General features: G+C 31.7%; 1 protein-coding gene across 1 annotated transcript in view; it reads right to left on the reverse strand.

The window, feature by feature from the left end:
- Window positions 1–14,125, reverse strand: part of LOC127728871 (uncharacterized) — a 70,281-nt gene that overhangs the window by 46,085 nt on the left and 10,071 nt on the right. The window contains exons 6-16 of the mRNA XM_052236461.1: window positions 13,509–13,735; window positions 12,712–12,840; window positions 8,987–9,084; window positions 7,957–8,026; window positions 7,183–7,324; window positions 6,704–6,806; window positions 5,237–5,308; window positions 3,555–3,734; window positions 2,661–2,934; window positions 1,856–1,993; window positions 1,115–1,179 (exon numbers count right to left, since the gene is read on the reverse strand). Coding sequence (XP_052092421.1) covers window positions 1,115–1,179; window positions 1,856–1,993; window positions 2,661–2,934; window positions 3,555–3,734; window positions 5,237–5,308; window positions 6,704–6,806; window positions 7,183–7,324; window positions 7,957–8,026; window positions 8,987–9,084; window positions 12,712–12,840; window positions 13,509–13,735 — 1,498 coding nt within the window. The remainder of the gene's footprint in view (window positions 1–1,114; window positions 1,180–1,855; window positions 1,994–2,660; window positions 2,935–3,554; window positions 3,735–5,236; window positions 5,309–6,703; window positions 6,807–7,182; window positions 7,325–7,956; window positions 8,027–8,986; window positions 9,085–12,711; window positions 12,841–13,508; window positions 13,736–14,125) is intronic.

Here is a 14,125-nt window from a genome sequence, read left to right on the forward strand (position 1 = left end):
ACATGCAGACAAAGAAAACTTTCCAAAGTCATTAAACCATGACTGAAGGTGCAGGGCCAAATAATCTTGTTGAAAATGAGAAATGCCTATACTAATACAACTGTATACCAAAAACAATTAACTTATCATAAGTGATTCCCATTAGACTGACATAAACGCAAACTATGCAAAAATGTCAAAGTCCCAAATACAAATAATTTCCATGGAAATTAGATGTGCAAATGCTAATACAACTGCATACCAAATGTCATTGACTTAGTATTAAACCGACCTAATCACAAACTAATACATTGTTGATACCTATGAAAGTTTTGCTTTCATGAGCTCGTTGAGCAAAGACAAAAATTAAGGGCTTTTTCTGGTTTCGTAAAAATTTGAAATATTTTGAGACCTCTACCATATAAACATACAATACAGTGCACACAATAAAATCAACCAAGTATATATCATCCTTTGCTTGGAAAAGTTGGAGCAATGATAAAGTCATGTGTTGCTTACAAATAATACATGCAAATATAATGAATACAAGCATGACAAGTGGTGATTGTTTCAATTACATTAGAAGGAAAAAGAATATATTTATGAAAAATAAACATTAATTTTTTGTTGCTAAGTTTAAAATTTTTCAAAACAACAACTTGTATTCCTGAAATTATATCCTTTGTTTCAAAAAGGATAATATACCCCAAAAAATTTAGTGGAAAAAAAGAAGAATCATGTTTGAAACAATTTTGTCTGTTACCAAAAAAAAATGGTTACAACTTGATGAAATTTTAAGGTACAGCATATTTTCTTACTGCTGTTGTTTGGTCATATAAATTGTATAACTAAGAACGTCTTTTCCATAGATCCTGAGAGATAGGGTAACAGAAAAATATGTGAAACAATGCCCTAATATGGCATATAGATTAAACACTTCTCTTCATAATAAACTTGTGAATTGAGTTTCATGTTGATATGACCACAAACTACATTAAACCACATACAGAACAGACAGATTGGAAAACTTAATGCTCAATAGTTTCAAAGGTGGGCATAATACCATATTTAGTTCATGGATCTGTTTTCTTTGAAAATATCAAATTTAGTTGAATAATTTAAAATTAAATCATACCTCTCTGAAAATATTTTCTTTTTCAAATTCTTTTTCATCCGTGTCTAAAAAGTCTTTTGCCCTATCTGAAATAAATAGTACAGTAAGTTCTTTGTGATAAATTTCCTATGAATTTTTTTTCTTTCTTCATGAAATCATTATTATTATTCAATTTATTCTTAGTCCAATTTACACTATTGTGCTGCATTCTTTTGACTCTAATGACACTTAATTTATAGCATTAATTTTAAGGAACATTATTATTCGGTCAACTGTCAAATAGATAAGTGAACAGGTCATTCTTTGAAATTGTGTCACAAGATGATTGTCTTTCAAATGCATGAATGATCAGATCATGTTTATTTAAAAAAAACAGAAACCCATTATTGTCTCAACCATGAAAATGAGGTCAAGGTCAGATGAATCCTGCCAGACAGAAAAGAACACATTACAATCTTTCCATACATGTAATAAAAATATGGCAAAGAATTGTAGGTGTGAAATACATCTGCTTAGATGAACTCCTGTCCACACTTGTCCAAATACTAACAGTTGGTTCCATAGATATTTCTCCAGGTGGAGTCATACAAGACCAGACTGAAGGATAGATATTTCTCCAGGTGGAGTCGTACAAGACCAGACTGAAGGATACCAAGTATTTCTATGTCCCCAGCGCCACATTTCTGCGGGGGGAAATTACAGCACCTTTTAATTCAATCAAATTAATTTTTATCCATATTATTTTCATTCAGAAAAACTGACCTGCTGACATAAAATCTTCATGAACAGTAAAATTAACACCAAGGTTTCCCTGTGCTACCATTTCATCTACTAGAGCTTTCTGTTCAGCTGCTTCAGTAGACAGAGAACTGACATAAGCCAAATCTGCTCCAGTTTTCTCTGAAAAAATTAAAACAATTAGATTAGGCAAAGTTTATCTTAGATGAATTTGGCAATTATAGTTACTGTGAATTCAGAAATTATTGCAAGGTTTTTATTAATGCAAATAATGAGACTTGGTGATCACCCCAATAATAAGTACTCTTATTTGAATATACAAAATGCAGATTTTCCTAAAATCACAATAAATAATCTCACATTTTAGTCCATTCTTTAAGAATCACAATAATAAATGCATGCAATAAAAATTTTAATTTATGTATTTACAGTAGGTTGTTGCTTTTGGTCATTTCTTAAATTTTTTACATATTTATAAATCCATGGTGTGTTTAGGTTTGAACATTTCTGGTCAAGGTAAATCCAGAAAAGTGCTTTTGAATAACCATATATAATTCAAGATGTATAACTCTTTAATGATTGACATATAATTTAGTCATGCATGAGTAGGCATGGTGGCAAGCAATTATTTCAAGTTTGGTTTAACTCAGCAGTAAACTGTTTAAAGCTTGGCAGTTCTCATAATATACAATATGGGCATCAGTAATTAGTTACAAAGAACCATAACTGTGTAAAAAATAACTGATCTGCGAGAAACTGTTTCTCAGAAATTTACTTGTCTAAGACAGATTTTATGTTTGTGCCACAAAAAATAAATTAAATTTTTTACCTGCTTGTTTAGCCTCCTGTAATGATTTCTGACTATTTCTCAAGGACTGTCTTGTCTGAGGGGAAGCTGTAGAGAACTTTGGTTGGTCAAATTTAGGAGGACTACTACTGCTACGATACAATTTACTGTCTACACTTGTCCGAGGACTAACAGGTGGTTCCAGAGTCATTTCTCCAGGTGGTGTCATATCATGACTCTGTCTAGGAGGAGGACTGGCTCCAAATGATCCAAAAGAGTTATTCACTTCTCCAAAAGGGTTATCATCCAGCTGAGTCTGTCAAACATACAAATAACAATCATCAAATTTATATTGATACTTTTAATAACTTTTGGTAATAGACGTACAGCAGGCCAATTTTCTTCAAAAGTAATTAATTACATGCCAATAATAACGCAAAAAGCTTCAATTAAATAACAATTACATTTACAATATGTTAGAAATGTAACTTATTACATTATAATCACTTCAGAAAAGTAATCAATTTCATTAAATAAAATTGAGAATGGAAATGGGGAATGTGTCAAAGAGACTACAACCCGACCATAGAACAGACAACAGCAGAAGGTCACCAACAGGTCTTCAATGCAGCGAGAAATTCCCGCACCCGGAGGCGTCCTTCAGCTGGCCCCTAAACTACATTTCAAATTTTAAATGAAAATTACAAACAAAGATGAAATAGGATACCTTGATGCGCACTAATCAGAAGTTTGGTTGACAAATGCTTTATGCTTTGTAATGTAGGTGACGTTTAAAAGAAGATAAGAATTAACAGGCATCATAAAGAAACAAATTTTTTATATTTTTTTTTTAAGGGAAAAAAACCATGGTCATCTTTTTTATTAAGTTGGACAAAAATAAGCAAAAGACATTTTTATACTAAAAGTATCACATACAGAAAACACATCTTCAGCATTAAAACCTGAGGCTTCCAGTCTATTGCCAGGGTCTGTCTGATAATCTGCTGTGTTATCTACACTCCATCTTAATTGGGAGGTACTCTCACTAGCATTAAACATTGGGGTCGGTGCTAAGTACCTGGACTGTAATAGTGACTCTTCCTCCATGGTGTGTGCCTGTTACATACAGATAATTGTTTGATGTGTGCCTGTTACATACAGATAATTGTTTGATGTGTGCCTGTTACATACAGATAATTGTTTGATGTGTACCTGTTACATACAGATAATTGTTTGATGTGTGCCTGTTACATACAGATAATTGTTTGATGTGTGCCTGTTACATACAGATAATTGTTTGATGTGTACCTGTTACATACAGATAATTGTTTGATGTGTGCCTGTTACATACAGATAATTGTTTGATGTGTACCTGTTACATACAGATAATTGTTTGATGTGTGCCTGTTACATACAGATAATTGTTTGGTGTGTGCCTGTTACATACAGATAATTGTTTGGTGTGTGCCTGTTACATACAGATAATTGTTTGATGTGTGCCTGTTACATACAGATAATTGTTTGAATATTCTATTTTGTTATGGGCTGTTCCATAAAAACACATGGGCCCTAGAAAAGGCAATTCAAAATCTCAGCTATGAGTGGGTGATTTTGTTCAGTATAAGTGTAAGAGAAATTATAAAATTACCTTTAGAGATGGTTTTCAAAGTGCCTTCCTTGGGTACCATGCATGTTTTAATGGAACAGCCCTTACACAATACATACTATATTTATCTTTAGAAAATGCCTGAGGGTGTTGCACATTTTAAAGACAGAGTTAATTGATCCTTACTTTCTATAATAGTTAAGTCTTAAACCTGTGATTAATTTTGAATGTAGGACAGAAAGTCACAGGACAAAAAGTCACAGACAAAAAGTCACTGACAAAAAAAACCAGGACAAAAAGTCACAATTCAGTTTTGAGATTATTTTTCTTTAAACAAGAAAACACTAATTTTAAAAATTAAATTTTTGTTTTTTCTTGAACTATTATATATGAAGCAACTTTGTAATTAAAATCTATTCAATAAATATCAATAATGATGAAATAATTGTTATGAAAACAAAATGTCAAAGTGGCTTGGTACTTAAATGGTTTCATTGTGCCAAGAAATATATCCTTTGCATGATTAAAATTTAATAAATTTTCATTTATCAAGGCTCATGAACAATTTCCTAAACTTAAAAATGAATATATGTAATAAAAAGAAAATATTTCAAGATCTTTCTCTTATATATTCAAACAATTGTCAACACATTATTTGTGACTTTTTGTCCTATCAAATTTGTGACTTTATGTCCGTTTACCTTAATTTTTAGGCATACTTAAATCTTAAATTTGTACAATTCAGCAGGGAAATTATTTTAAAGTCTTAAAAAAAGAAAAGCAGATAATAATTTTTAGGATATATCCAAATATTTGACATAAAAAGTATGAACTTATGTTTATTCCTGAAGATAACTGACAAGGGCCAATGTAAAATTTTTGATTGTTTATTTGCTTTGAGTGAGGTCAAATGCATTTCAAATTTATCTTTTATAATAAAATATTTCTTCATAAGCACTGAATCATTTTCTGTCAAAGGACAAGACAGTTTTTATATATTATATATGAATACCTGATAATTAGAATATCTGTCCATGCCCTTTTCTGTCAAAAGATCGTCTCCCATTGGTTTCACTCTTTGTTCCTGTAAAAAATCAATTTATATAAAATATTGTTATTACCATAAAAATACTTAAGACACTTCATTTTCCTAATTGAATCATCAGATTCTCCAAGAAAACCAGAACAATCATCTAACACCAATTTTAATTGAGAGAATACTGTTTAGGCATACCACTTTTGCCTAGACATCTAGCTACATGTAGCATTAACTGTACTTTATTTACAAGATTTCTTAGCCAAATCTACTACTCCTTGCAGATGAGCTATAATCAGCGATCATATTATTCATTCCATATAAACTCATATTTCAAATAATCAATTTGAAGTCAATCCTAGTCAGAATTCCAATATACACATTATATTGTTATCAGGGTGTCAAAAACTGTCACATTTTTAATGCATAATTGCAACAAAGGAAACTTCTTGTAGGCTCAATTTTTCCATTTGAAACCCTAATTGATATATATATCTATCAATTTAGAAAAGGAAACTGAAATATCAGGTTATTAATATTGAAACAGAAATAAGAGATGAAAAACATGTGCCAAACACCAATTAAAGATGAAATATAAAGCTTGCATGAAGAGAGCTATAGTGAAATTAATTTGTATTGTAAATAGGTCCTTTACCTTCTATAGTAACTAACACATTACTGAATACTGATACAAGATGCATGTACTCTAGATCTTATTAAAATAATTTCTGCTGATCATAACACTGATAACAGGACTGATTTAATGTTGATCGGAAAATATTTTCCTAACGTTCAAAGCAACTTAAAATCAATAACAAATTTCTGTTTGTTTATACTGAATACAAAATTTTAGGATTTTGACATTTGCAAAACATAAAATATAAAATGGGTTGATGAATTGTTTCTAATAACTTTAAATTTATAATACTGTAATGGCTAATAGGCAACTACATACATGTATCCAATTCAGTGATATGGAAATCACTTTACCTTGCATTGTAAATTTATTTACATCATCATAATTAACAATATATTGTACAACATAATATAAGAGAGAAAAACTGTAGTATATCCTACACCCATTAATAACAGTTAATTATCTAGCCTTCAGATAGAATAATATCTAATCCTAGTGCAGTCACACATAATTTACTTACTGATACTACAAATTGCTGATCAAAATAAATGTAAGGATCATTAACATAAATCAAAGTCAGATAATGATCCTAAATAAAACCTTTACTCAAGACAATTTGAATTCTATATTTAACATGTTGATTCATTGTCAAGTTTTACACAGAAGATTAATCTACAGCACATTCAAATAAATAATATTTTTAATATTTGTCAAGCTTGACTCGACACCAAAAACAGAAAATGAAATAGTTTCAAATTCTAAAGAACAATCAAACCCAATTGTAAATAAAAAATCTATGAAGCTACCTCAATATCCAGACTTCCTGATGGTGGTGGCATCACAGGTTTGAAGTTTGATCGGAAAGTATCAAGAAAATTTTTGGCATCTGTTGATCGTCTAGTGTCTTCACTGTAAATTAATAGATGTTAGTCATAATAAGCTAACAAGATAGAAATATATATGGTGACTGTGAGCTATTTTGGCTATCTATAGATACCTGTTCTGCTGGTACTAAAGAAACTACAGTCAGAGGTCAAAAGTGTTTCACACTTTGAAAATTATGCTATATATTTCATATAAAAACACACTGAAAAAAAAAATGGTCAAAAACTTATTTCAGCTTCAATTTCAAAGAAATTTTCACTGTTTGCAATTTTTTTATGGTTATTATGAAATGTTTTGATGATGTGTTTGAATTCTTTTCAGACCACTTTTGTTTGTAGTCAATAAAAACAGGTAAGACAACCACTTATTACGGTTTTCATTGCTAAGGGAGATAACTCACTTGTCTGATCCACTGCTGCCATCACCACCTCCACCACCATCACCAGGTACAGGGGAGGTAACTACATCACCTTCAGCTGATTGTCTCATGGCTATTGACATCTGTGTCCCAGATGATTCCTGCTGACTGGTTCCTTCCACACCTTATTTAAAGATAATAAAAATTAACTTTGTCTGCAACAGATCCATATATTTTGTAATTCTAAACAAGAATGTGTCCATAGTACATGGATGCCCCACTCACACTATCATTTTCTATGTTCAGTGGACCGTAAAATTGGGGTCAAAACTGTAATTTGGCATTAAAATTAGAAAGATCATATCATAGGGGACATGTGTACTAAGTTTCAAGTTGATTGGACTTCAGCTTCATCAAAAACTACCTTGATCAAAAACTTGAACCTGAAGCTGACACTTATTTTCTATGTTCAGTGGACCGTGAAATTGGGGTCAAAACTCTTAATTTGGCATTAAAATTAGAAAGATCATATCATAGGGAACATGTGTTCTAAGTTTCAAGTTGATTGGACTTCAGCTTCATCAAAAACTACCTTGACCAAAAACTTTTACCTGAAGTGGGACAGACTGACGAACAGACGGATTGACGAATGAAAGGACGCACAGACCAAAAAACATAATGCCCCTAGGTGGGGCATAAAAATATTACTTTGAACCTCTGAAATCTTGTAGTTACTAAAGATAAATACTGAGGACTGATAGAAAATATATCAATCATGCATTTCTTCTGTCTGTATAGCAATGTATGTAAACAAACCTGGCCTGGGTATAGAGGCACGGTTATCTGAACACTGACCAGCTCCTACTTCTCTTTCTAAACCCATAGACTGAAAATAAACATTCTGTCATTTAATATGTTGTTCAATAAGAATCAATTTATTTTGAAATTAAAATAGACCAAATTTAAATGTGTGGCTACATAATGTTTTATGTATTTACATATTACCAAGTGCAAAAGTATTTCCACAAAAGCCTTGGATATGCTTACCCTTCAAGAGAACATAATACTTACCAATAACTGATTTCTTCCTTAAATGACAAGGCCACACTTAAAAATATTTTGGTTTGCCCAAACCAGCCCCAAAGGTAGAGACAGTGGGTAGTTAGGTAGGCATTTTCTTTTTTTTGGGGCAAAGAGAAATTGAAGTGTCAGATGTCTTCATGCCTATCTGATTAAAAAATAACTTTTTCACATCAGGACATTTTGAGTAGGTAGCTATTTCCTGGGTAGGTAGGGTTAGGGCAAACAAACCTGTTCTTTTTTATGGCCGAAATGTTTTGGTTGGTCAGCTGAATCATTGCATTTTGTCTGACAAATGTCTGACAGTCCTTTGATCAATTTCATAATGTCTGGTGGAGTGATGTAAATGTATAATGTGCTATTTTTCTAAAGTAAAACTGAACAATGTTTTACCCATCTTAAGTCCAGTAAATGACAATGTTGGAGTCTAGTAAATTGACAATGTTTTAGTGTACCTGTCTGGAGTCAAGTAAATTGACAATGTTTTAGTGTACCTGTCTAAAGTCAGGTAAATTGACAATGTATTATCTGTCTGAAGTCAAGTAAAAGGAAAATGTTTTACCTGTGTGAAGTCAAGTAAATTGGCAATGTTTTGCCTGTCTGAGGTCAGGTAAATTGACAATGTTTTACCTGTCTGAAGTCAAGTAAATTGACAATGTTTTACCTGTCTGAAGTCAAGTAAATTGACAATGTTTTACCTGTCTGAAGTCAAGTAAATTGACAATGTTTTACCCATCTGAATTCAAGTAAATTGACAATGTTTTACCTGTCTAGCCATTTCCAGTTCATCCTCTGTATCTATCTCACTACTTTGTCCAGTCTGTTTTCCCTCCACATCCCTTAAATCATCATTACTGCCTATATCTACAAAACAAATAATCAAATAAATGTTATGCATTTTCTTCTTTACTACTTTTTCTGTTATGCATTTTCTTCTTATTTACTTTTTCTGTTATGCGTTTTCTCCTTTACTACTTTTTCTGTTATACGCTTTATGTTGGTCACTATCGCTGGTCAAGAAAACAAACATGACATGCTTGTAAAGTCTGTATAATTGTCATTAAAGTATGTGGATGAGTTGAAAGTTACTGTGTCTCTAAGAGTCAATGTCCATAGTCATGTTAACACTGTCATGATACCAAATGCCCACTTGTGTTAATTTGTACAACTGAACTCAAGTTTAGAATCTCATGATGCCTACCAGGAGATGATAACTACCAAAGTTGACAGTATATTCTCCCTTCCTTCATCACTCTCTGTTTTTATACATATACATTTACCTGTATACCTTTGGTATGTGCCATCATAAAACATGACATTATTCTTAATAAAAACACATCATATACTCTTTTTTTAACATTTATGGAATAGTACTAGAATTTATGATATAATTGAACTAGAGGCTCTCAAGAGCCTGTGTCGCTCACCTGTATTTACTGATGCTTTTGAAATCATGTAAAATAAGGTTAAAATCATAATTAATAGTATTAGATATTAGATATTATAATGATATCTAAGATAATAACAAAAAACAGCAAAAATTTTGTAAAATTACTAACTTAGGGGCAGCAACCCAACAACGGGTTGTCGGATTCGTCTGAAAATTTCAGGGCAGATAAATCTAAATCTGATGAACATTTTTGCCACCTGTCAGATTTGCTCTAAATGCTTTAGTTTCAGAGATATAAACCAAAAACTGCATTTTACCCCTATGTTCTATTTTTAACAAAGTCGGCCATGATGGTTGGAAGGCGGGGTCATCGGACAAATTTTTTAAACTAGATACCCTAATAATGATTATGGCCAAGTATGGTTAAATTTGTCTCAGTAGTTTCAGAGAAGAAGATTTTTGTAAAAGATTACAAAAATTTACAAAAAATTGTTAAAAATTGACTATTAAGGGCATTAACTCCTAAAGGGGTCGACTGACAATTTTGGTCATGACAACTTATTTGTAGATCTTACTTTGCTGAACATTATTGCTGTTTACAGTTTATCTCCATCTATAATAATATTCAAGATAATAACCAAAAACTGAAAAATTTCCTTAAAATTACCAATTCAGGGGCAGCAACCCAACAACAGGTTGTCAGATTTGTCTGAAAATTTCAGGGCAAATATTGACCTGATAATCAGTTTTACCTTTGTCAGATTTACTCTAAATGCTTTGGTTTCAAAGATATAAGCCAAAATCTACATTTTACCCCTATGTTCTATGTTTAGCCATGGCCGCCATCTTGGTTGGTTGGCGGGGTCATCGGACATATTTTTTAAACAAGATACCCTAATGATGATTGTGGCCAAGTTTGGTTAAATTTGGCCCAGTGGTTTCAGAGGAGAAGATTTTTGTAAAAGTTAACGGACGACGACGATGGACGACGGACGCCAAAGTGATGAGAAAAGCTCACTTGGCCCTTTGGGCCAGGTGAGCTAAAAAAGGGAAACAAGCATTTACAGGACAATAACTATTTGATCTATTTCTCAATAACTAGTGTTAGGTATTACAAAGCATCATAGATCATAAGCCCGATGACGAATAACAAATCTGTGAGCCACTAAAGTGCTCTCTAACCTCAGATGACTTGAACACCTTCAATCCAGTAGGAATGCTCAGAAAACTGCTATTTTTTTAGTCTAATTATATTTGTTATAAATGATATCCAGTTCTCTAACAAGACCAATACCAGGTCTGGACCTGCATCACTGCATGCAATTGATTAAGGTTGCATGTATACTTAAGAATAACTGATCATTCACTTCCATCGCAGCCAAAAAAATTTTGATGTAAATTTTCCTTGTATTATGAGCGTTGTAAAATTTCAAACTATCAGCAAACAGGAAAAGGCTGCACAGCAGATATAAAAATTGCTTACATATTAATCATTATCAAGCTGCAGACCCAAAAAAATAGCCCCTTTTATAGAAGCCTTTGGAATGGACGAACAGATGGAGTCAAGCAGTTACTAGACCAGCTTTCACGGTTGGCAATGCAGGTAAAATGGACTAGATATTGCATCATTAATTTCACACACTGCAATCAATATATATATAAACAGACTCATATGATGAATAAACAAGAATGCTCTTGTTGTTGTGGTAAGCATGCACCACTCGTAATTCAAAGTATGGAACAGCAGGAAGTAGATGTCTGACAGATCCGAAAAAATGCTCATATGTTACTAATCATCACTTTCAAGCTGCTGATTAAATATGAAGTCATTCTGTTCAGTAGTTTTTAAGAAAAGTGTTACCACATTTTTTAAGTACATTCACCTAGTTCTTAAGAAAAGTGTTACCACAATTTTTAAGTACATTCACCATATTGAAAAATTCAAAGAATCAGTTCTAACAAGAAGTAGGTGTCAGACAGTTCTGAAAAGCGTTTATACTTTACAACTCAATCACTTTCAAGCTGCTAATTAAATATAAAGTAATGCTGTTCAGAAGTACCTGGGATATAAAGTGTGACAGCAAAATTTGTTAAGACAAATGGACGGACAAGGTGTAGCACTATAGCCCTCATTTTTAAGGTGGATTGTAATAAAATATTAATTTTACATTGTGCTTTATTATACATATCATAAACGTATAAATCATAGTTAATAAGCAAATTAAGCAGTATATTTCATTACATCAATGTACAGCACATAAAAACTGGTTTCCAATGAAAATCTACACTAATTCATTCAATGCATTAAATGGTTGGTTAACTTCAAAAACATCCAAAATTCTACTTTTAATGTTAGAAAAGAAATATTTCATCTACTATTCAACCTGAAACTTACCTTTCACAGGCAAATGGCGTCCTTTAAATAGGTGAAGAATGGCTTTTCATTGTATAAGTTATGTAGTAATTATAGGAGGTATACTGGGATATATATGGGTCCATGAAAAATAAATGTATTGGGCTACGCTCCTGATGGGACAAATAATTTGTTTTACAGGGACTTCATGTATTCAGTGGTTCTTTTCATACATAAATCAGGAAAATGTTTGGAAATTCAAAAATTCAAGTGTCCTTAATCATTGAACCTTTTCTGTCTATTATTAGAAATTGATCAGGTTTCTTAATCATTTTTTGACATTGCCATATTATTAGGAGACTTCTTGTTCTGAATCGGACACCTAGCAAAAGTATGACAATTTGAAATTTACTTGTACCTTTTTCACAATCAAATTTTTATTTTTAAATCAAATTATTTATTTTCAAAAATCCAACCTTGTTAGTCCATTCAAGTTAAATTAAGGGGCAACGTTATATTTTCTTCGGTACAAGGATCACATTAGATATTTACATAAAAATTGGGATTTTTAACAAGCACCCAATCCCTCTCCTCCTTAATTCAAATAGCTCTTCACTAAGTAATCAACGAAATATTAAAGACCAATGAAATGATTTGTAGATCACAAAATGCTTCTTTACAAAATTTACTGCTAACACAATTTCTCTGTCCAATAATGTTTTCAAGAAAATTTTCTAAAACAACATACCATCAAAAAGAGTGACTTTACTAAGACTGGGAAATAACTTAGTATTCTGTGTTAGTTCCGCTCCATCTCCCCCGCTGGACATCATTTTAAGATATATAGAATCTAAAACAGCATTATCTTGTGTCACATCTGTAATAGTCAAATATATTAAGCACTATTACATGTACCTTGTGTTATATTTGTAACAGTAATGATAAATAAATCATTTAAAAGGATACAAAACATTTCAAAAACTATCTCTTGTAAGTCATTAATAGATTTTTCAAAACACTGTTAAGTTACTGCATTGAATGACACAGACAAAAAAATTCAAAATACACATCAACTGTTTTGGCTACTGGATATTTTTCAAATTAAATATAATTTAACAAAAACAAAGTCTGATTAAAAGTCTATAAAATGAGGATTTTAGCAATGAGATGAATACAACTTTTTTTTGATATACATGTTATAATCATTTTAAGCAGCTTTTTTTTTTATCAATAAATTTGTTTTTACTTTTGATCTAACAAAAATACAGCTGTATATCATCAAATGCATTCATTGTAAAGAAATATTGGAAAATCATTGATAAGAGAAATCAAATAAATTCACAGAAAAAACAGGTTCAACCATAATAATCATAACCATAGACACTGAAATGGTTCACCATCCTCACGGTTTATCACTATATAATATGATGAAAGATTTTGAGATCAAGGTCTCACTACCTATAATAAGAAAACTTAAAAATTGACAAATGAACCATGAATATCATTCTTATCAAAGTGACTAGCTCTCATTGTATGATGAACTACCTTTCTTATCATCAGACTCTACATCCTCTATACCAGTCTCATCAAAGTCACTGAAATCATCATCCAACTGCATCAGCTCCTCGTCAATGTTGACCTCTGGTATGGTCACATCCCCATCGTGCTGATTGCTGAACATTTCCTGAAACACCAGTGACTGTCTGACAGGTCCTTCAGGGACAGGTGCTGGTTTATCTGATGGCTTCTTCTTTACTGTATCTATATCATGTCTGAAAACAATAACTGGTATTAGAAATGATGTAGATGTACAATATCTAAAGAACTAGATGTGTGGGGTGTTGAATGCCTCACCTGCACAATAATGGATGGATTCCCTAACTCCATAGTTAGTTAGTTATCAGGAATAAAACCTAACCTTGATCTTCAATTTAACAACATATACTAATAAACATTTCTGGTGGGATTTTAGCATTTTGTGTGATGATTATTTTAAACATATTAAAGAAGATGTTCTATATTTATTTTATTTTTTATGCATGTATACACATATATAAATGTAATTTTTTTTTATTCTTAATCAGGTTCCATCACCTGGAATCTCTTTAAAATAACATATAATGTATCATTGTTATACATCAGATGCCTATTAATTAAATCCT

The sequence above is a fragment of the Mytilus californianus genome, unplaced genomic scaffold (assembly GCF_021869535.1).
Source record: "Mytilus californianus isolate M0D057914Y unplaced genomic scaffold, xbMytCali1.0.p SCAF_2, whole genome shotgun sequence".
Lineage (NCBI taxonomy): Eukaryota > Metazoa > Mollusca > Bivalvia > Mytilida > Mytilidae > Mytilus > Mytilus californianus.